Source organism: Jaculus jaculus, chromosome 15 (assembly GCF_020740685.1).
Source record: "Jaculus jaculus isolate mJacJac1 chromosome 15, mJacJac1.mat.Y.cur, whole genome shotgun sequence".
NCBI classification, from domain to species: Eukaryota; Metazoa; Chordata; class Mammalia; order Rodentia; family Dipodidae; genus Jaculus; species Jaculus jaculus.
In genome coordinates, this window is record NC_059116.1 from 40,525,435 (window position 1) to 40,550,072 (window position 24,638).

Here is a 24,638-nt window from a genome sequence, read left to right on the forward strand (position 1 = left end):
AGGGTCTCAGGGAGAGTGGGTGGGGGTGAGCGAGAGTACATTGCATGCACTTGCATGAGATTGTCAAAAAATAAATTAAAAAAGCTGAACATGCACCTTGCTGCATACCTGGCAACTGCCATTCTGGGCATTTATACTTGAGACATAGATTTTATATTCACACAAAGATCAAAACTTCTAACAGCCAAAGCTGCAAACAGTGCAGATATTATTGAATTAATATTTAAATAAACTGCAGTACATTTATATCATGTAACACCACTAAGGAATTAAGTAAAATAAACAGATGATTCATATAACAACCTGAATCAATCTCAGAATTTACATTGCATGAGAAATATCAGCCCACATGTATACACCTTAAGGTGGCATTCATATAATTTTCTTATAATAACCAAATTATGGAAGTTCAGATGATGTCAGTGATTGTAAGGAGATATGTAGGCCACAAGAGGCAGAGTGAGTGTGACTACTGAAAAGCAAACGAGGGGCGGGGTAGACGGCTCAGTGGACACAGTGCACGCCTCACGAGCGTGAGGACCTGAGTTCAATCCAAGCCCAGGCCAGGTGTGGTGGCAAACACTTGTCATTCCAGTGGGGGGGGGGGGGCAGACAGTGTGCTCTTGTCTTTCATGCACCTTGAAATGTTATTGTTATTTTGACTTTTAAATATAAAACTGTGTTTAGATGCTTATGCAGCTACTCATCATCATCCTATGTTACTTTCTTCATCATTGCTACTAAATCCCTGACAAGAACAAAGTTAAGTGAGAACAAGTTTGTTTCAGTTTACAAATCCAGGGAGTATAGTCCATTGTGGTGGTTATGGCATGGCAGCAGGAAACGGAAGCAGATGATCACATTGAGTCTTATTCAGGAAACAGAACAGCTAGTGCTCAGCTCACTTTCACCTTTTTATTTAGTCTCTGACTCCAGCCCATGAAAGGTGCTGTTCATGGCTGGGTCTTACCATATCAATTAACTTAATCTAGAAAAACCCATCATAGGCATTCCCAGAGATCGTTTACATGATGATTCTAGTTCCAATCAAATTAACCAACCAGGAGTAGCTATTATAGTTGGAATCATTTCTTTAAGCTGTCATTGTCTTCTCTAAAAGAAATGAAATAGGCTACCCAAGAAAAGTCAAACAACATACCTTTTCCCCTGGATATTTAGAGCTTTGGCTTCCAGAAACTAGAAAAAGAAAAAGATTTTGTGGTCTGAATTACATATCTGTCAGACAATGTGGAATTAGAGGTATGCATTGGCAAGATGAGAGTTCACTGAATAGAGGGTGGGGATTGCAAGTTGGGCATTTGCTGCTGGCCTTGGAGGGAAATTTGAATTGTCTCATGGGTTTTCACAAGGTGGGACAGGCAATTGCATCCAACTGTGCCACTCATGCTTTGCTTCTTTGTTGCTCTCCTGACCCACCCATCACAGCCACTTAGAGTGAAGCTAGTGTATATGAATAAAAAGGAGTCTGTCTATGTAGGGAGATATATCTCATCATATTCCCAAGGAGAGCCAAGGGCTCCTCTGTGAATTATTCCCTCCTTTTCCTCTTCCAGCTGTCAGTGTCTTGCTGGCTGTGGCAACCTCAGAAGCAAAGCATTCTTCAGGTGAGTCTCCTCAAGGCTGAAGACTGGGGGCCAAGGATAGTTGTACGACCACAGCATCTGGTTCATCCTATGCACTCAGTGACTATGTCTTTGGTGAGTGGAACAATGGATTCTGTGTTCCTTGCAGCGTCCTGTCTTCCATGCAGTAAAACTGCGGGCTGCCACAACAGCACCCACTGTGTGTGTGAAATTGGCTTCGAGCTCATATCTGGAACTAATATCTGCCAAGGTAAAGATATTATGGAGTTTTATTTAGTTGTTGGAAACTGTTCTGGCATCAGTCATAAACTGATCGATCATGTGTGACCAAGACCATGTAGGATGCAGTCTTCAGAAGGCTCACTGACAAGGTTTTAGCCAAATATGTTTGTCTTTGAGGCTGTGGGTAGAGAAAGGTATGTTTCACTCCCCCTGAGAAGCTCCTGTTTCTGGGTTCATGTATCACTTACTGTCTTGTTCCTGGAACAAAATAACTGACAAAAAGCAAGTTATAGAAAGAAAAAGTTTATTTTGACTTATAGTATCAGGTGGAATTTTGCAATGTTGGGTAAAGGTTGACAGGCCTAAGTAGGCAAGCTGGGTCACATCTTTAAATGAGTAGGAAAGAAGTAGAGAAAAATTAGAGCTTAGCTGTGACAACTCAAGACCCATCCCCAGTGGCATACTTCCTCCATCAAAGCTCCTCATCCTAAAGATTCCACAGCCCTCCCAAGCACTGCACCAGTTTTGGATTAAGTATTCAAATACATGATTCCATGGGAAACATTTTTATTCATACCACCATAGTGCTGTTTCTTATTTATTTTTATGTGAGTGTTAACAATGTGTGTAGATTCATATGTGTGAGTTCTGGCATGATGTGTGCCATAGTGTGTGTGTGGAGGGCAAAGGGCACTTTGGATGCCAGTCTTTGCCTTCTACCTTCTCGGAGGCAGGGTCTCTCGTTCATCGTTATTCACCACTCTGTTGTCCAGGCTAGCTGGCCCATGAGCATCCAGGCTATTCTCTTGTCCCTGCCTCCACACTTGTTGCAGACACACTGGGATCACAGACACTAGAACTAACTCCCAGGTGTCCATGGGTTCTGGGGATCTGATTCAGGTACTAAATCCTTGTGTGGCAAATATGTTATCCACTGGGCCATCTTTCCAGTCTCAGTATTTTGTCTTCATTCACAGATATTGATGAGTGTGCAACTGGGATAGCAAAGTGCAAGCAAATATCGTACTGCAGAAATAAAGTCGGGCATTACATCTGCAGCTGTTTAAAATTTGCTATCTTCAGCTGGGTGGCTGGTCTGGTTGAAATTGACCAACCAGATTGCTATGGTAAGTCAGTTCAAGTACTGTCTCTATTAGGAAAAGAAGCCAGGAGGGAAAAGCTGGTGACAGCTATTCCCACTTACCACTTTGGCCAACCTAAGAGAATTTTTTTTCTTACTTTCATCCCTCATCCCTTTGTTGACCTTGGTGTCTGTTCCAGCAGAATGTCATCTAAGTCCTTCTCTACACAGATAGCTTACATTTTCATGTCTCCAGCAGAGATCTCTTTCCTGGGCCTCCTAAATGACATCTCTAATTTTCTTCAAAACTCCTATACTTTTCTCTCATTGCATGCTAAATCCCATGAGTTAGTACTGATACTGCTTCCAACACACCAAGCCTTCCCTCTTCCCCTCTGTGTAAATTCTTCCTCCAGTAATGAGAATTCAACTTCTCACTATAAAACTTAGTTATTCTATCCAAATACACTATTACTTTATAATTATGCTAACTAAATAGTGGCTGCTTGATTTACCAGTTGAATGTGGACTAGGATGTTAACTAAGAGCCTGATTTGTAAATGGAGTAACAAAAGAATGTGTTGTGTTAGATTTATAACAAGTTATCCCAGCATTTAGTGGTATAAACAGTACGAATGTGTACTACTGTGTAGTATCTGTGGATCAGGGGTTTTGGTATATTTACCTAGATCTTCTGCAACTGGGTCTCCCACAGTTATAGTGGGAGGTTTCTTAAGGCTAGATGTTCATCAGAAGCCTCAGCTGGGGTCCGAACTGCTTATAAATGCATTCAAATTGTTGTTGACAAAACACAAATTTATTTATTTATTTATTTATTTATTTATTTATTTAGACTGGGTCTTGATACATAGCCCAGTCTGGCCTTAAAATTACAATTCATAATGCCTAGACTTTGATATTACTTTCTTCAAGACTATCTTTCCAGACTCAAAACAGCGTAAGTAAGTCTCCTTGGTATTTTTCCTAACCTATACCCAAGTGGTTTTACATCCTGCCTAGTTTTGAGAAGCCTTCCAAAGAGTAAGTTTGACAGAATTATTGGAATTCTTAGATGCCTCAAGGTTGTGTAACTTTCCCTGAGGAGATATGAACAAACATCTACTCACTCCAGATAGGAAGCCAATAACAGACAGAAGAAACATTTGCTCCCCAGTTCAGCTTAGTGAGCCAGTGAGTTTATTAGGCTTACTTCCAGGTGTGTGGATGGCTCAAGGGCAGATACACCATTGAAAATACCTCTAAACATGAATGAGAGCCCACAACAGCTGCATCATTGGTGCTCCATGTACAAGGTGTAGGCAGCTCAGATCATCAGTCTCTCTCTCTATCAGTTGTCACTGCTAGAACCCTGGGGAGGAGCTCAATGAATCTTCTAAGGTTAAGAAGCTTCCTGAGACTTGTAGACTTCCTGAGTGTCAATGAGCCCTGCCTCATGGAAGAAATGTTTACCTGGAGAGTCAATAGCTTGACAGCACTCCACTCCTTCTGGCTCTGGATATTTTTGTTCCTGTCCCATCTTCCATGATGTTCCCCTGAGGTGAGAGGGCAATATAGATGTTTGCTTATTTTCCTTCACCTTTGGGAAAACATTGGTCCAGGGCTAGAGAGATGGCTTAGCAGTAGGGTGCTTGCCTGTGAAGCCTAAGGACCCTGGTTCAAGGCTGTATTTCCCAGGTCCCATGTAAGCACAAAATGGCATATACATCTGGAGCTCCTTTGCAGTAACTGGAGGCCCTGGCCTCCCTCTTTCTCTCTCTGTCTGTTGCTCTCAAATAAATAAATAAAAATAAACAAGAAATTAAAAAAAAAAAAAACACTGGTCCACTATTCCACACCAACAATCAGTCTTAGGAGCTGTACTGGTTATGAGTCTATGCACTACATTTTCCAGTGCAGAAGAGAATGAGGCTGAATAAGGCTGACAGCACCAGTAATCTGTGGGCATAAACATAAGCATTTGAGAGGACGTTTGACAGGCACATCCCCTCTATGTAACAAAACAATAGCAATGGCCGCCCTACTGGGCCTTAGAATTTCCCAGCTACTGACTTGTACCCTAGTTTACTGTACATGATGTGAATTCCCTTTTATGGAGTGGAACTTAAATCTGAATGGAAAGCAGTCTGTTGCATCCATGACAGTCCTGCACTATTCCACCACTGCACCACACCTTGTCTGTCAGTTTGGTAGTACAACACACAGGGGCTGTAATGAAACAGGAATATCAGTGACCATCTTTTTTCCAGCACCTTGTATGGCCCCTTATAACACAATGAAATCCAACCTTCAGGGAGGAAGCTTCTGGTTCATTCCAAGTCTGATTTCTCTATGTCCTGTAGCCAAAGTTCAAGGTGTCTTCAGCAATAAGGACTTATCATATAGTTATAGCTAGCTGTAGCATGCAGCACACAGCATTGGCAATAGCTTTTATAGTATGTGGAACCTCAGAGGTCTTCCTTGCTACGAACTCATAGAGATAATAGCTCACATTTGGCATTGGAAGTTTTATTCAATGGTTTTATTCAATGACATGAGTTCTAGGAGTGCCCTTTCTTATTCACACGATGCCTTTGTTTAAATTCCTTATATACTACCTTACCATTCTTCCAGATGTTTTTAAAAAATCTTTGAGATACTCAAAGATTAGCATAAAGTAATTAAACTTCTTAGATGAGGGTTGGCAGGGTGTCTTAAGCCCAGCAACATGTATTCTATGCATCAGTTAGTTAGTTGTGGCTTGGGGACATTAGATCCAAGAGAAAATGAAATGATTTTATCACCATTTTAGCAAAAGAGAAATATTGGGTTACAGCAGCATGGATGAGGTCACTATCTCATGTAGCCCTTAACAGTCCACAGATACTTCCCATGAGTCATCTTGCTTCCTCGCTCAGAGACTGCTGCTGCTACAGGACTCATGCATCTCCCCATCCCTATGGGTCTCGGTGAGGCTGGCTTGTCCTTTGCAGCTTGCCTTGGAACCAAGGGCTGCACTCTAGCCATATTTGGATTCTCATGGGTGCTTTACACTCATGTGGGACAGCCTCAGTTGCATCAGCTATTATTACCCATTATAAGGGCCGTGCAATCACTCCTGCTCAACTCATCCTTGGTTCTATTTATTAAATGACTCCCAGTTATTATTTTAGACATTTCCTGAGATGATGTGAACAAATGTCAATTTACTCCAGAGAACCACTAATAACAGACTAAAGAAATGATTCCACTCAGGTGAACCAGTGAGTTTCTTGGGGTTACTTATACAAGTCTATTTGAGGGGTTACTGATAAGAGTATGATGAATGAAAAGTAGCTACATTCTTGGAAAGCCTATGCCAACAAAGGTGACAACTCGGAAAAGCATCATCTCTTGTGCTTCCCTGTGCAGTTTTCAGGTGGCTTTGCTGATCCCAGTCTCCCCTCCCCAGCAACTGCTACTGGAGAGGGGCCATGTGACTCTCATTTCAGGAGCACTGTGGGGTTTCTAGTTTACTTCCTGAGCCTTAACCAGCGCCCCTCAAGGAGGGAATGTTTCAATTCAGAAGAAATAGCATACATATATATACACAACACTGAGTCTATTTCCTTTTAAAAATTCTGTCATTGGACTTCTTAAATGGGAACTAGGATGGACTTCAGAGTCAAAATATCCATCTTGAGGGCTATTGGAAAGGAGCATGTGAGCCAGGATGTATAAAATGTGTGTGAGCCAGGATGTGTTTTCTCCCACATCTGTCTTAATTGCTGATCTGCTTTTCCAGAGGAGGAGCAGGAAGAACCATCTTCCCAAGTGGATACTTGGGTGAGTGGGGTGAAGTCTGGGGTTGGGTACCATCTGGCTTACCTTAGCTTTTTTTTTTCTTTCTCAGATACCACAAAGGGGCCCTTGGCTTTTGAGAATAGAGTGCTTCTCAGCTATAGGCAAATTCATTCTGTGATCCAGGTGAAGCTGGGAATATCTAAGGGCAGTTTTGGCTGTCACAATCTGGAGGGGTACTCCTAGCATTTAGTTCATGGAAAAAAGTGATATAGCTCAGTGTGCTAATGTGTCAAAAATAGGCTTCCTTCACAGAGTTACCTAGGCTCAAATGTCCGTGGAGGTTGAGAAACTCAGGTGGCTGAGTTTCTCAGCCTCCCTTGGCTGTCCCGTGGCTATCATTCAATGACTAGTACTAAAATGTGCAACCCATCCCAAAGCACATGAGTTCACATTGTTGCCTTCTAGGGTCACACAGCCAAACTGTTGTATATTCTTGTTTTCTTAAATTCCAATGGTAGTTTATGTAATTATCTGTATCTCTTTGAAAGGAAGAACTAAGGATCAACACAACCAAAAAGGACTTTGCAACCAAGGTGACCCAACTACTTCAGCATGTTGAACAATTTGTTTGGAAGGACAGCTATGCTTCACCAAGGAAGGGTGAAATTTCTAAGTTAAATATGGGTAAGAAACACCATGTAGGGATCTGGTACTTGATATGTTTCGGAGATTTTAAGGTTGAAATTTGTTAGCTCTCCAAATCTCATGTATAATATACAAACATTTCACAAGGATAAATAAAATTACCTTCAAAATAGAAACCAGGGTGTGTTTGCCACTCATAGCACTGTGACAAAATATGAGAGCAAATCAAGTTCAGGGTTGAAAGATTTATTTTGAAGTCATGTGCTCAGAGGTTTCAGTCCATGGCTGCTTGGCTGTGTTTACAGTGGGCCCATGTTTAATGAGGTAGAATATCATGACTCATCCCATGCTGGTCAGGGGGTAAAGGTATGCCCTTCAGAGATACATCCACAGTGGCTTACCTTCTTGAACTTGCCTCACCTCCTAGCTTCCACCTTCTTACAAAATGCCACCAATTTATGAATCCGTTAATTGATTCATCCTGTGATGAAGTAGAGCCCTTATAACCCAATTGCTTTTCAATAGTATCCCCATCTGGGGCTCAAACATTTGCTACATAATTACCTAGAAAGAACATTTCATATCTAGGATATGACAGTCCACTTAGGGGGTCTTAATACCAGTATTAGTCTGAAAACACAAAATGTATTTATTCCATCTCCCAGAAACCCCAGTCTCAACAGTTTTAGGATTTCTCATAAGTCTAAGTCCAAGGTCTCCTCTCAAACTCAAGGCAACCTCTTAGCTTTAAGCCACTGTCAAATCAAAAGTAAAATAATGAGCTGGAGAAATTGCTTAGAAGTTAAGGTGCTTGCCTGCAAAGCCAAAGGACCCAGGTTCGATTCCTCCATGACCTACGTAAGCCAGATGAACAAGGTGGCACATGCATCTGGAGTTCATTTGCAGTAGCTAGAGTCCCTGGTGTGCCCATTCTCTCTCTCACCCTATTTCTCTCTCAAATAAATAAAAATAAAATATTTAAAAATAAAATCTTATACTCCCAATTTATAGTGTTTACATAGGTTACACATTCTATGCTAAATGGAAGGGATAGATGAATAGTAGGATGCACATGAATTCCTATAGTTCCATGTCCAGCACTTCTGGCATATGGTAGAAAGATATGAGCTTCAAGAGGTTTGAGAAACCATACCCATATTGCCTTACTGGCTATAGCTGACATGTACATTGGCTTAGGCTGGTAGATTTTCTCATGTTCTTGGCATCTGTGACTTCCATAGGTACTCTTTGCATCTTTGGTTTTATTCTTCCAGCTTCATGTATCATCTTCTTGGGCTGTTGCCAAGTGTAAGGCCATCTACACTTTCCTTTGAAACTTTGGTGGTGGCTTCTATGACCACATAACTTTTGCATTATGGATGCCTATAAAGCCAGCACCTTGTGAAAGATGTCATACTCTACTACCATGCTGAACAACAGTTGGACAATCTTGGAGGATGGCTATAGACACCTCACAGTGGCCAGATACTGCACACCCTGGAAGGAATCTTAAGGAAACAACTTCATAGCTGGCTGTTTCTTGTAGACTGACATCATGTTTTCTTCACAATGGAAAATCTGTCAGCTGAGGCATTCTTTCATCCCCTTATTCATATGATAAGTGGGGTCATGATAATTTCTCAGATGCCCTGAAGACATCTTCCATATTGTCCCAACACTTGGATTCTTGTTTAAAAAAAAATTGGAGAGAGAGAAAGAGAGAGAAGGAGGGGGATGGGAATTGGTGCACCAGAGCCTTAGCCACTGCCATCAAACTCCAGACGCTTGTACCACCTAGTGTGCATGTGTGCTCTTATATTTGCCTCACCTTTGTGCACCTGGCTTATATGGGATCTGGAGAGTCAAACATGGGTCATTAGGCTTCACAGGCAAGTGCCATAACTGCTAAGCATCTCTCCAGCCCTTGGCTGCTGCTGAAGCTTCTTCTTCTCCTCCTTCTCCCCTTTCTCCTACTCCTCTTCCTTCTCCTCCTCCTTCTTCTTCTTCTTTTTGAGGTAGAGTTTTGCTCTAGCCCAGGCTGACTTGGTGATCTTCCTACCTCTGTCTTCTAAGTGCTGAGATTAAAAGCATGTACCATCACATCCAGCTTGGCGGCGGAGGCTGCTGCTGCTGCTGCTGCTGCTGCTGCTGCTTCTCCTCCTCCTTCTCCTCCTCCTCCTCCTCCTCCTCCTCCTCCTCCTCCTTCTTCTTTTTTAATGGTGCTAATCATTTTAGCAACTAAACATTCACTTTCCACTTTAAACACACTCCTATTCTGGCTAAAGTTCATGTTCCACGGATCCTTTTGCTCTTATTTTTGTCATCATTTTCCCTGAAAATCTGGCTAAAGTCAAAAGAAATACACATGCCACAGACAAAATGCAGTACTGCCTTCTGAGAAATTCCCACTAACACACTAACAGCCTATCCTGTCATCTTGAAGTTCAGCTTTATATTAAACCTCATGACTCAGGTGAAATATAGACAAGTTCTTTCCCAGAATTGAAAGTGACTATTCACTAGTTCAGTTTAAGTAGTCACCAGTCTTATCTTAAATGTGATGAGTAGTATCTTTGCTGATTCCATACACTTTAGCATCGGAGACTTCTAAGCTCCCTCTAGAATCATCCATTAAGCTCCATGTGGTCGTTTGAATTAGATGCAGCCCAGACACATGTGTTAGGAATGCCTTATCCCCAGCTGATGGCTTCCCCTTGCCAGTGTTTGGCACACTCTCCTGCTGCTGTTATCTACCTTATGTTGGCCACAAGGTAATGCTCAGCTTCATCTCATGCCACATATCCCCCTGCCATCATGGAGTTTCCCCTCAAGTCTGTAAGCCAAAATAAGTCTTTTCCTCTCACAAACTGGGTTAGTTGGGTGCTTTGTGCCAGCAAGGAGAGGGTAATTGCAATACTCTGCTTGCAACATACGGGGCTTTCTCTAGCCTATCATCTCTTCACTTCAAAACCCCTTCTCCAGGGCCTGAAGAGATATCAAAGCAGTTAAAGGCAATTGCTTACAAAGGCTGCCAATCTGGATTTAATTCTCCAGCACTCCCATAAAGCAAAGGCTTTGACATATTCTCTCTGTCTCAAATAAAAATAAATAAATAAATAAAAGATTCTTCTTTAACTGAGACCTATGACTTCTGAATCCCATGATGAGATATGGTCATAGCAATGACTCTGTTATTGGTGCCCAAATTCTGTTACTATTCACACATGTAATGAAATATATAGTTAAGTAAACCTAAAGGAGGAAGGGTTTATTTTTCATGGTAATAGTACATGGCCATTTGCATCCATTGTTACTGTGTTTCTGAAGATCTTGCAGAAAATTGGGGCATGCAGCATACAGTTATTGCAGGAAACTTTTTCTCTGCAGTGATAAAAACTCTTTACATTTTCCCAAATAGGACACAGATGACATACCAAAAAGACAATTATACCAAAACCATGTTTGGTGAACAAATGAGTTTATTGGGGCTACATTACAGAGAAGGGGGAGGGGGAATAGATGACTCAAAGGCAGCCAGACCCCAAGCAGAAGCAGTTTCACCCCATCCTGGGTGGCGACATCCCAGCTGCTTTGACTCACACAGCCGCACCATCAGAAAGCCACCCCAGCATACGTGATGACTCACAAGGCTACATATGTAGCTCACCTGGTGGGGAGTCTCAAGCACAGTAAAAGATTCACAGGAAGCTCAAAGTCTCCCCTTTAAGCAGTTGTTTTCCTTTTATATTGCCTTAGGGAGTCATTTTGCAACCCTTTCCCAGACTTATTGACTTCCTGGGTGTCGGGAACTTCTTTCCTCCCCTTAGTAAAGGTGCTTTAATTTCAATTGACTTTGGGAAGTGGTTATGACCTTAAGTTTTGGGTCTCTCAGATTTGACTTCCCAAATCATAGCCTCCTATCGCTTTTCAGAAGAGAATATTTCAATTTGGAGAAATCCACTACACAAAAATTGTACAGTGGACCAAAGCAGCTTATCTCGTGGCATAAAGGAGGCAGAGAGGGTGAGGGAGGAAGAGTTCAGAAGCAAGATCTATCCATTGAAGGGCACTCAAGGATCCTAGTCCCTATGCCTCACCTCTGAATACCAACATGAAATTATAAATGCATCAATTGTTTACCACACTGATGAAGATTAAGGCTGCATGAATTAGTCACCTGTCAATGGTGATACCAGCTGGAAATAAAACCTTCAACTAATGAGCCCCTAGAAGGACTTTTTATACCCAAACATAAGCTATAATCAAATAAGATGGCTGTCTTTCCATTTCCAACTTCTTTTGTATGTTGATGAGAAAGTGTGTAAACACACACTCAGAAACAGAGGAGTTCCTCACCAAACGTTTAATACATATTACAGCTCACTTTCATATTCCTTCCAGTCTATGAAACCAAGCGGTGCCACAACAAGACTGTTCTGGAAGCTGGAAATAACATGATGGTCATCGACTGTACTTTCAAAGGAGCTAAAGAAAGAGGTAATGGGATTACAATGGATTCTTATGACTCCAAATTCTAGACATTGTCTTTTGGCTGGATGAAGAGGTGTGACATCACAGTTTTTAAGTTGGGGTACTACATAATGAAGTGGAAATGTTATGGAAAAGAGTCACAAAGAGATCAGCAGAGATAGAATGGAGAATCAGAACATTTATTCATGTCATTATGGACTCAGGGGAATGACTTTTAAAGCCTGAGTAATGAGCTCTGATGCTCAAAGTTTTATACATAGTATGACAGGCAGTCTGGCAATATCATAAGTTCCTCATAGTTTTGGTGAGTTACAAATTTCTAAGGTTACATGATTTGGGGGACACACAGAAAATTTATTAGGAATAAATCAGTGATATGAAAGTACAAAGGTAGGGACTGGAGACATGACTTACTGGTTAATGTTATTGCCTGTCAAGCCTAAGTATCCAGGTTTCATTCCCCAGTACCTGTGCAAATCAGATGCACAAGATGACACATGTGTTTGGAGTTTATTTACAGTGGCTGGAGGCTCTGTTGTGTCCATTATTTCTCTCTTTTTCTCTCTCTGTCTCTTTCTCTCTCTCAAATAAATCAATAATATTAAAAAATTAGAAAGGAGCCAGGCGTTTAATCCCAGCACTTGGGAGGCAGAGGTAGGAGGATCGCTGTAAGTTCGAGGCTACCCTGAGACTCCATAATGAATTCCAGGTCAGCCTGGGCTAGAGTGAGACCATACCTCAAAAAAGACAAAAAAAAAAAAAAAAAAAAAGAAAGAAAGAAAGAAAGAAAGAAAGAAAGAAAGAAAGAAAGAAAGGAAAGTACAAAGGTAGAACAGAAAGCTGTTGCAGAGGTATTTGTGCCTATGGATACACTAACCAGATGATATACAAGTAGGGTGCACCTGCATAGATAGGAAGGAGACTCAGTGTCATGCTATTGCCCTGGTAAAGGCATGTACAACAGAAACTTGTGTTTTAGAGTATCATCTGGGTCTGGTTTCTTTGTTAAATTTCTTCTTCCACAGGAAGATTTCCCTTGCCCACTCATAAGGCTCTCTGAGAGGTGAGGTTGATGGACTCTTATAAGTATTGTGTACTTTGCACCACCCTCATGCTCAGCACAGAAGCATGTTGCTATGCTTTGTGGCAGAGGGGAGAATGTTTCCTGCCATGTTCCCAAGCCATGGTCTGAAACGGTTAGACTCAACAGTGGAAATCAACGTTGACCTCTCTTGCTTTTGAGACATGTCTTATAAACTCAATATTTCAAACATTCATTCATTCTCCCTGTATCAGAGAGCTTGGTAAATCTGTGCTTTGTAAAGACTGGATAGTAAATATTGTAAGCTTTGGTTCCATGATATCTTTGTCATAACTATCCTGCTTTGTTACTTTAGTATGAAAAGAAGTTAATGAAAGATTATGATTGTGTCAATATAACCTTATTTACAAAGATAGGGAGCAGGCTGGATTTGACATCCCTGTTACAATTTCTCAGCCTAAACTCCTTCACCTTAATATTCCTTAAGCAAATTTATTTTTATTTCCCATCTCTGCCAGTGCATTACCAGCTCTCTGGTGCCAAGAAAATGTTTGTTTACTATTTTGACATGTCTAGAATTATTGATACTTCATAGATATTCAATCAATATTTGATGAAGGAGGACGGGAAGGGAGGAAGAAAGGAAGGCAGACAGAAAGTGAGGAAGGCAGCAAGGTAGGTTGTTTCCCAAAATAATATGTCTGTATCTTGGTGTATGATTGAAATGGGGTGCATACCTTTTTGTAGTTGCTACCTAAGGCACTTTGATACCATTGCCAGCCATTCTCCTTTACATATTGCTGTGATTTTTTGCTCTTTTTTGTGTACTACATATGTTGTGTGGGTGAGCAGGGTGTATGCACATGTGTGTTCAGCTGCATGTGCACTAAAATCACACATGTGAAAGCAACGGAACATTGGTTGTCTTACTTTGTCCACTAATATCCCTGAGACCAAGTCTCACTGACCTGGAGCTGTCATTTTCAGTTAGACTGGCTGATCAGGGAGGCCCAGTGATCCTCCCATCTCCACACCCTTGAACATTGGAGATGCAGGTGTGTGATGCCACAGCCAACTCTTTAACGCGGGTGCTGGGGATCGAGTGCAAGTGCTCACGCTTGTACAACAAGCCTTCTTTCCCAGTGAGCCCTCTCCCCAGCCCCTGTCCTGTGCTTATGTCCTGACAAAGTTGCACCTAACGACCATCTGTGTCAGGAATCAAATGTTGGTCTGATTTGAACTTACTTCCTTTATTCGGTAGGTTGATCTCTCTTGACATCTTCTAACTGAAACTCTGTTAAAAAGTGTTAAGATTATAGTTTGGTCAGAGGGTTTTAGTGATAGTTTCTCAACAAAATCAGTAAATTTTTAATAAAGTTAGCTTAATATTAACAGTAGTAAGTAGTTTTATTCCGGAGTTGTACAGAAATGGATTTTCCACTATGTGTAATGGCTTCAAAATAAGTCAGTACAAATATCTTTCATTTTGCCTTGGACCTTGATGTAATTTTGTGAATTACATAATAATTCCATGAAAAGGAGAGTGGGGAGAGGAAGACAGAGGGAAATACTCACAGAGGGGTACAGGGATAAAGACAGGGGGGTTCTATTAATTACAAATGCCTGACCAAAATCAACTTAAGGAAGAGTTTATTTCAGCTCATAGTTGGATATTATGGTCCATCATGGCTGGGAAGGCGTGGTGACAAGAGCTAGGGGCAGCTGGTCATGTTCAGTATACAGTGAGGAGGCAGAGAGCAATGCATGCCAGAGCTAGCTCACTCTCCCCTTTTTAACAGTTCAGGAATGCAGCCCATGGACAGGGCTGCCCACAGTTAAGGTGGGTCTTCCAACCTCAATTAACCTAATCTAGATAATCCCTCATAAGCATATGCATAAACTCATTTCTTAGGTGACCTTCAGTCCAGTGATATTCATAACACAAGCATCACAGGGACAAAGAGAAAGAGAGAGATAAAAGGAAGAGCTGGAAAGAGTCAAGGAGGAAAGACAGAGAAACATGCAGATAGAGAGAATTAACTTGAATGAGTTGTCCTGTGTGCCCTTCTGCTAAATTTGATGACACTGAGGACACTTGAAGGAAGGTTGGAATGGATTATTTCCTCAACCACCTACCCTTTGGAGGACAATGAATGGCTGATCACTACGTATGTATGTATGTATGTATGTATTATATATTTTTCTTAAATATATATGGAATTATGACATATGTGCATATCATAAAACCCAAATTCTATAATCTATACCACTTTTAGTGGGTTACATGTACAATTTAAAAGGTTTCTAAAGGTAATTTGAATTGTCACATTCTGTAGTTCTATGACAGACATGTAAAACTCTTGATCTGCTCTTTAAGCTATGGGTTATTTTTTATACAATGGCCCTTATGTTTTCTTAGATGAAAATTCAGTTGCATTTATCACATATAAGTCACTCGGGAAATTTTTGGATGAATCCTTTTTTACTCCTCGAAGAGGTATGCAGGCAGTGGAGTTGAACTCTCACATTGTGAGTGGAACCATCGGCACCGAAATCAAAGTTAACCTTCCTGAACCCGTGTTCCTGACGTTTCAACATACTAAGGTAGGCAGAACCTGGGGCTAGAGCTCTGTTTACGTCCTTGAAGAGACAAAGGTTCTAACTGGGTTAGATTGAATCAAGCCATGGTTGTTGACATGAAAGAGTTGCAAGAAAAATGTTGAGGCAACTTCAATCACATGCCACCTCACAACTGTTATCATCAGTAGTATCAAAAAAATTATGTCATGTATTTGTAAGAATGTGGAGAAAAGAGATTCTTTGTATAGTGTAGGCAGAAAGTAAATTAGGTAGCACTTATAGGAAAGCATATACCTATTTCTCAAGAAATTACAATTAGGACTATGGGAGGATTTAGCAGTCATTCTACTAGATGCATATCCTGAGTGGCTTACCAGGATGCTAAACAAATATTGTGCTCCCATCCCATGATCACTGCATCACCATTTGCAGTGACCGAGGCATAGAAAAGAGCCTGTCCACCAGGTGATAAATGAACAAATAAACTTTGAAAAATATAATGGAACATTATTCAACCTTTAAAAATATAATAATACTGCTATTTTTAGCCATATGCCATAATCTGGAGGACAAACCAATAAATATGTCAGGACTTCACTGACAAGAGGAATCTAAATGTGCTGGGTGTGGTGGTGTACACCTTTAATTCCAGCACTCAGGAGGCAGAGGTAGGATGACCACTGTGTGTTAGAGGGAGCCTGGGACTACAGAGTGAGTTCCAGGGCATCCTCAGCTAGAGTGAGACCCTAACTCAAAAAAGAAAAAAAAAAACAAAACATCAAATTCATAGCAACTATAGAACAGAGGTTACTGGGGAACATGATTGAGGGGAAATGGAGAGACATTAGCCAAAAAATACAAAGTTGAAGTTATACCATAATAAAGGTCTATAAATATAATATGTTATATGGTGAGAATACTTAAGGGCTGAGGAGATATCTAAATTGTTGAAAAGTGTTTGCCATACAATTATGAGGATGTGACTTCAATCCCCCAATACACACTAAAAACTTCAGGCATTGCAGCACATGCCTGTAATCCCAGTGATGGTGAGTCAGAGAGAGCACCCTTGAGATTTATTGGTCAACTAGTCTAGCCAAATCAGTGAGCTGTAGATTTAGAGAGTGAGCCTGTGTCAAAGAACAGAGTGGAAAGCAATTGAGGAAGGCACTCAACATTGACATCTGGCCTCCAGATACATTGAGCATGTGCACAAGCACTGCACAGACAGATGCACACATGCCCTTAGTACACAACATACACTTGCGTACACATAACACACACCACACACACAAAATGTTTAATAAACAGTTATACCTTGATTTAATTTTTTTTTTTTTTTTTGTGGTAGGATCTCACTCTAACCCAAGCTGACCTGAAATTCAATATGTAGTCTCAGGGTAGCCTATAACAGCAATTCTCCTACCTCAGCATCTTGAGTGCTGGAATTAAAGCCCAGTGACCTTGGATTTTTTTTTTTTTTTTTTTTTTTTTTTTTTTAGATAATAGACTTGAAGACTTGAATGCCAGGGTCTCCCAGCAGGTAGTGGTGAGGAAGGACCAGGCCCTCTGGTTCTTCCCAAGGGGTTGAGGAGGAGGAGGAGTGTTGACAGCCAGGAACACACCACCAAGCCAGGAGTCTTGTCAAAGCAGGAACTCACTTTATTGTTACAGTGGTTGCCTATATAGTGATGAGAACAAGGTTGGGGATTCTAAGATGAGGGGAGAGGTAAGGGCCAATAGTATACCGCAACTTTTGAAATGACTGGTTCTAAGCGCGCACGTGTGTGGGATTTCCAACTCCTATGCGAAATTATCAGGCCAGAGGCCATTAGGCACCTTGCTGAGTCATAGCTGGCCAGAGGCAGATTGTCAAACTTTAGCTAGGCTCAGGGAGTTCCACTAGGCCTTGTGTCAGGGCCTTTTAAGGCCCAACATTTCCCCCTTTTTGTTTCTGTGAGAGCATTAGTCACCATGGCCCCTGTCTTAGGGTGTCCCCCTCTCGGGATCTTACCTGTCATTGGGTACCAGGTGTTTAGCTCGCTGTCAACCCACTCCATGGCCTGTCTTAGGTTGTCTCAGTCAATCTGAGATCTTAGCTGTCATTGGTCACATGGAAGGCAGAGGAGGTGGCAGTGAGTCATCTGAGGAACTTAATTCCTGAGTTTCCAGCATGTGATAATGAACCACATTCTGATGGATTTTTATTGCCTCTAGCCACTGGTGAATGAATTGTGTAATTTTATTAATTGAACAAGGCCCAACAGTGAGAATAAGGAGAAGGAGGAGGGGTCCAAGTAGATGGAGGAGGTAAAGTAAGAAGCCATGTAGGCCCATCCACAGTGGGTTGTCCTGGAGGTCCCGCCGTCTGTTCTCCAGGTCTTCTTGAAGTCTTTTGATTTTGTCTTGAATGATACAGGGTAATAATGGAGTGAAGCTCAATACCAAAGTCTAATGGCAGTTTCCCTTCCTTTAATGATGCAATCACATACTTGGTTACTTAAAGAATAGACCCTAGATGCCCCACCAATCAAGAGGTGAATCCACTGAATAGGCTCACCCTTTTGACCCAACAGAGCAGTGGTCAGCATCTCCTCAGGGAAAAGGTAGAGGGAAAATGGGAGATCAAGGTGGAGTCATTTGAGATTAGAGTTATCCATGGCCTCCTGGACTCTGGAGGACTTGTCTATGCCCAGGTGTTAGGGTTACTTGGGATGAAAGATCAAGGCCTCTTAGTAGGTAGAACAAGGGGGATAATTCCTCAGTGGTTATAGGTATCCAGGGCCTCATCCAGTTAATTTCTCCCAAGAACTTCTGGAGTTGAGGCAAGGTGTAAAAATCCTGAATAAAAGTTGTGGTTTAACAGATGAAACTGTATCTAGAGTAAGAATCAAGCCCAAGATCTTAAAGGGAGGAACAGTTTGAACTTTCTCAGGAGCTACTTTAAAGCTGTGAGTATGAAGGATACTTAGACATTGGTGGGTCAAGTACTGGAGTGTGGAGGAATCTAGGCACCCAAGAATGATATCATCCATGTAAATATAAAACAGAGTATTGGGGAGATTGATAAGAGAAGAGAAAATGGATGACAGGTAATATTGACAAATGGGTGGGCTATTAGCCATGTCCTGAGGTAAGACAGTCCATTCAAATCTCCTATCTGGGCCACAAAAATTAACAGCAGGTACAGAGAATGCAAATTTTTCCATGTCTCTTGGATGGAAAGGGATAGAGAAGAAGAAACCTTTAATGTCAATGATAGTAATATGGTATATATTGGGAATAGCTGAGATCCAAGGGCGTCCCCTCTGGGGGGGTTCTGAAGGGGATCATGCATTCATTGATCTTCCTTAAATCATGTAAAAATCTCCAGGGCCCATTAGTTTTGTTTGTTTGTTTGTTTGTTTGTTTGTTTTTTTTATGACAAAGACAGGAGAGTTCCAGGGACTAGTTTTGGGATGGATATGTCAGGCCTCCAACTGTTGATCAATAAGTATGTGGAGTTGGTGCAACTTAGAAGAAGGGAGAGGCCACTGCTCAACCCATATATGATCCTTCGATCTCCACTGGATTTTAAATGGAAGGGCTGGGCAGTGGCCCTTAGAATTGGAGTGTTCATTGGAGTACTTTTGTCTGAGTTGCTGAAAGTAAGTGTCATCTCTATAATTGGTATGGCATTCCCACCCTTCCTTTCTCAAACTGTTGTTGATATTATTCTTCATCTAACAAATCATTATAAAAGGCCTGGTGGTTAGTAGTGATGAAAGCCTTGACATCTCCAAGGATGTCTTGCCCCAGTAATTTTGCAGTGAGCCCAATCATCATAAGAGGGCTGACTTCTCCCCTTCCCCTACCTGAGTCAGTCCAAGGGAGCCACGTGGCAGTCTCACAGGAGGTGGATTGTCTGCCAACTCCCAGTAGGGGAGGGCCAGACACAAGCTTCCAGGAGGGGGAGACTTCCTCCTTTCTCAGGACCATTTGGTCCACTCCAGTGTCGATGAGAAGTTTGAATCTTTTATTACCAATATTTTAAATAATTTTGGGTCTAAGGCCAGGGACCTTTGGGACAGTCCAGTGGGCTTTGATGGTCTCTTTCCCCTTATTTAACAGGGCTGGGGGAAGGCTTTTCCTGTATGTCAAACTTTGACTGACACTCTCTAGCTCAATGAAACCCCTTCTTGCATCTAGGGCAGCAGGTGCGAGGGCCATTGGTCGCCCCCCCCCCAAGACCGTGGAGGAGGCTTTGTCTTGTTGGGGCACTACTTTTTAAAATGGCCCTCATACCCACACTCTGTAATGTGCAGATTGTAGTGGCCAAATCTCTCTGTTTATTTTCCTAAGAGTGGCAGCCATGGGCCTAGCCTGATGGGAGATAGTGCCAATGTCGTTGGTGGCTACAATCCATCTATTCATGGAGTTGTCCTTGAGACCCGCACAGACAAGGCAATGATTGGCTGTCACCCTTTCCCAGGCCAACATTTTAGTAAACTGATCTCATAATGCCCCTGGGGGAAATTTTCTTTGGAGAGTTTTTTCCACCCTATCTATAAATGTAGCCAAGTTCTCAGATGGTTTTTGAGTAATACCCATAATTAGGGGGTCAGAGGGTCCCTCATCAAGCCTTTTCCATGCCGCTAAGCCCAGTGTCCTGACCTGTTTCCTATATGGGTCAGGTTTAGCCACCTGTTGAGTGCCTGTAGCATATTGATCAGAGGAACTGGAGAGCATCCCAAAAGCTATCGGCACAGGGGGGGGGGGGGGCTGTTGACTTTGGTTTCACTCTTCCTATGTATGACACTCATCTTTAAAAAAGACACACCACTTAATGTATAGGGGACCCAACAAGACAGCCCTGACTAGATTTTTCCAATCTTGGGTTGTACAAGGTTGTTGGGAAAGTCCCTGTAACAGGGTCTCAGCCCAAGGAGAGTCAGGTCCATCCTCTGAGACCACCTTTTTAAGCTCCTTAAGGTCCTGATCTTCCCACAGATACTGGGCAGCAGGGAAATCCCACCCACCCCCCAGATTTAGATTGATGGAAAATATAAAAGTAGCTTTATTTTCCTGCGGCTTGGCAGCCAAATATGAAGAAGGGACTGAGTGGGTCCAGAAAGGATTAGTCTAGGGAGGAGGTGGGGGAAGGCCAAGGAGCACTCCCAAAGGGATTGAGTGAGAGGTATAAGGATCCACTTTTTTCTGGGGTTATAAAAGCTGTATCTCCAGGAGTAGCTGAATCAGGCTGCATACTATCTTTTGCTTTTTCCTCTGTCTTTTGTTTTTGTTTGGTTGGCCTTGGAGGGAAGCAGCCCTTAAGGGCCGAGATCACAGGGAGGACCCCTAAGGGGAGAGTATCAGAGTCTTCTCCACATGTGCCTGATGAACAAGGGCCTCTGCCCTTCTCCTAGTGTCCCAATCAAAGAGATTTCCTTCCAACAGCCATGGTGCCAGCTTAAGAAGGCAATCCCAGGTCTGTCAAGCCTGATTATCAGTCAAATCAAGCCCTCTACTCTTTAGGAGTGCCCTGAGAGATTCTAAGGCAGGATTGGATTTAGAGGTAGACTGTCCCATATTATAAAGTCGAGAGAGAAATGTCCATAAAATTAGGGCAATAGCAACCCACAGGCACATGGGTACAACACAAACACAAGGACCCAAAAGATAGGTAAATGTGCTGTAGAATTAAGTTTAGATTTAGATCCATGACAGCCAGATGAGTCTGTGTCCTTAGGGGACAGCTCGATAATACCAAACACGGTGCAGATAGGAGCAGGTTTCCCCAGCAGATTTGCTTCATCTTCTGGGATGGAGCCCTCACTCAAATAAGGGGGCAATATGCCTGAATATCCTCCAGGTCTGCCCACATGGTGTGTCCACTAGGGACGTATGACCTGTTCAGAAATACAAAAGCCACAGATGCAGCTTGCTGGTGAACTGAAAGTGAAAGGAAAGAGAAAGAGTACGAAGAGATGTGGACAAGCAAGTACAGGTTATAGAAACAAAGTTTAGCACATTAAATATGAAGACTGCCTCATAACTTATGAGGGTACACTCACCTGCACACGCACACTGATTGACCTTTTCAATGAGAATGCCTCACACAGGGCACCAGTCTGCCAGGTTCCTGTGGCCCCACACTGGGTGCCAGACTGCCGGGTTCCCCCAGCAGGTAGTGCTGAGGAAGCACCAGGCCCCCTGGTCCCTCCCAAGGGGTTGAGGAGGAGGAGGAGTGTCGATGGCCAGGAACACACCACCAAACCGGGAGTCTTGTCGAAGCAGGAACTCACTTTATTGTTACAGGCGGTTGCCTATATAGTGTTGAGAATGAGGGTGGGGATTCTAGGATAGGGGGAGTGGCAAGGGCCAATAGTATACCACAACTTTTGAAATGATTGCTTCTAAGCACACGTGCATGGGAATTCAAACTCCTATGTGGGAGTAACAGGCCAGAGGCCATTAGGTGTCTTGCTGATTCATAGCTGGCCAGAGGCAGATTGCCAAACTTTAGCTAGGCTCAGGAAGTTCCACTAGGCCTTGTGTCCAGGCCTTCCAAGGCCCAACACTTGAAGATCCTCATAATAAATAGAAAATGAGGGGTAATGGACATATTGAGTAGTTTGGTTCTAATGCATATGTCAGTGGTCATATTAATTCATGAAACTTAAGTACACATAGTTTTTAGTATATTATTGACAACTTTTATACATATACAAAATATACCATGATCATAATCTCCTTCCACTTTTGTCTCCCTCCCATATCCCCTATTTCTCTAAATCCATTCTCCTGAACTAGTTATGCATGCTTCTTATTTGTCAATCACCTCAGCAAACATGTAAGAGAAATGCTGAGGCACCTGTAGACATCCACTGCTTGTAATGTGGAAGCCCCCCAAACAGAATGGAAGAGCTGTTGAGCTCATAGTCTCGCAGGCATGGAGGAGGAACTGCCTCTGTTGGGGGAGCCTGGAACAGAAAAGGACTTTGCAAAAAACACATAATGTCTTTATTTTTCCTCAAGCAGATATAATTTCTACCAACCCTGATTGTTTCTTCCAACAACAAGGATCTTGGGTGAAGCATCCACATCTGTCAATTGTCAGGGCACTGAGATAGCTTGAGTAATAAACAATGAAAAACTCTGAGGGAGACAGGATCATGTGGAACTGCCCCCTAGCCATTTTCCAAATCTGGTCTCCCATTCACTGTCAGATTAACCTATAAAGTTGGAATAATGAAACTAATAATATGTACTTTCAACACTCTTCTCTTTCCAGCCTGGCCGTGTCAAAGCAAAATACTTCTGTGTCTACTGGAAAAGACAGGAGACAGGCAGCTGGTCCACAGAGGGCTGCTCCCACGTGGGCAGCAATGACTCTTACACCACATGCAAGTGTTCCCACCTATCCAGCTTTGCTGTCCTCATGACTCTGTCTCCTGAGGTACCCAGATTCATGGTTCTTTGCATCTGAGCTCATTTTTCATACCGTAGGAAAAAACTCCTAAGAAGTTAACTGTTTGGAGCTTAGATGAGAAGAGATAATAAGAAACACCTGTAGGAAGTTGAGGGAATGGGATGGACAAAGAATAGAAGGCAGCACAGAAGGGCCAGGGAGATGACTCCATGAGAGAAAAGGGACCTGAGTTCAATCACCAGGAACCAAGTTAAAGGTGAGCATAGCAGGTATAATCCCAGTACTTGGGAGGTGGAGACTGGGAGATACCTGTAGTTTTCTGGCTAGCTTATCTAACTGAATGAGCAAACTCAAGGCTTGGTGTTTGATTCTTTATATATATTGGATGGCTGGGAAGATGGCTCAGTGATTAAACATACTTGCTTGCAAAGCCTGGCAGTCTGGGCTCAATTCCCCAGTACCCATATAAATCCAGGCACAAAAGTAGAGGAAGCATCTGGCATTTGTTTTTAGTGGCATAATGACAACAGACCTTGTCACACATGACAGAAGTGCACGTGTGCATGTGTACACACACACACACACACACACACACCTCTAACTCAGTGTAAACCCCAAGGGGATCTGGGATTTTACCACCAGTTACCTTATATAATAGTTACTTTCTCATTGCTGTGACAAAATAGCCTGACAAATACAGCTTAAGGAAGGAAGGGTTTATTTGAGCTTACAGTTCATAGTTACAGTCCATCATGGTTGGAAAGACATGGTGCTGTAGTTAGCTTCATGTTGCTATGATGAACCTCCAAGCAGACATAGGCTATGGGATGAACAGGTCTTATTTCTATTTACAAATCTATAGGAAGTTCCATCAATGGAGAAAGAAACTAGCTCCCTTTCCTAATAGATATAAGCAGATAGAAAAAAAAAATGCAGCAAGAAAAACACCTACACCAACACATAAAACCAGCCAGAGCTCAAACTCTCTCCCCACACCTTTGGGCTGGAATTCAGATCACCTCAGTGACACTTTATGTCTGGACTTCAGGATCTGTTATCAGTGACACTTCTCTACCCAGAAGGCTAGAGATCAATGTTGAAAGTTTAATTTTAATAAAACACCTCAGTCTATGGGACCATGCATTTTCAAACTGCCTCACATTGTGACAGGAGTGTGAAGCAAAGCTGGTTATAATGTTCCCATGGTCAGGAAGCAGAGAGGGATTGATGCTGGTGCTCAGATGGCTTTATGCTTTCTGCAGGGCACCATCCCATGAAATAGCACCCCAACATTTAGAGTATGTCTCCCCACCTCAATGAACATAATCTAGCAAATCTCTCATAGACATAGCCAGATATCTGCTTTCATGGTGATTCTATATACTGATAAACATCACCAGGTGTGGTGATAAATACCTTTAATCTCAGTACTTTGGAGGCTGAGCTAGGAGGATTGATGTAAGTATGAGCCTGGCTACAGAGTTTCAGATCAGCCTGGACGACAATAAGACACTACCTCAAAAAAAACAAAAAAAACAAAAAACCAAATACTGCCAAGTTAGGTTTAACCTTCACACCCTACAAGATCATAACATGTAGAACTCCTTGGTCAGACCAGAAAGAAGACAACTGGCTATAACCCACGTCTCAGGTGAGCCCTCTGGAATCCCTGCATGCCAATGAAACCTAGAATTACTAAGGTTGAAAGTACATCACTTAACTTCTTCTAGTTATTGAATATTTAATTATAAGATAGTCACTTTGCTGGATGCTTCTATGTGC

General features: G+C 42.2%; 1 protein-coding gene across 1 annotated transcript in view; it reads left to right on the forward strand.

Annotated features, from left to right (window-relative positions):
* The first annotated feature begins 1,730 nt into the window (after positions 1-1,730).
* The window catches only part of LOC101610170 (putative adhesion G protein-coupled receptor E4P), a 55,969-nt gene continuing 33,061 nt past the window's right edge, over positions 1,731-24,638 (forward strand). Inside the window, exons 1-8 of the mRNA XM_045134747.1 lie at positions 1,731-1,854; positions 2,804-2,953; positions 4,537-4,552; positions 5,219-5,243; positions 7,236-7,371; positions 11,734-11,829; positions 15,285-15,469; positions 22,719-22,883. Coding sequence (XP_044990682.1) covers positions 1,731-1,854; positions 2,804-2,953; positions 4,537-4,552; positions 5,219-5,243; positions 7,236-7,371; positions 11,734-11,829; positions 15,285-15,469; positions 22,719-22,883 — 897 coding nt within the window. The remainder of the gene's footprint in view (positions 1,855-2,803; positions 2,954-4,536; positions 4,553-5,218; positions 5,244-7,235; positions 7,372-11,733; positions 11,830-15,284; positions 15,470-22,718; positions 22,884-24,638) is intronic.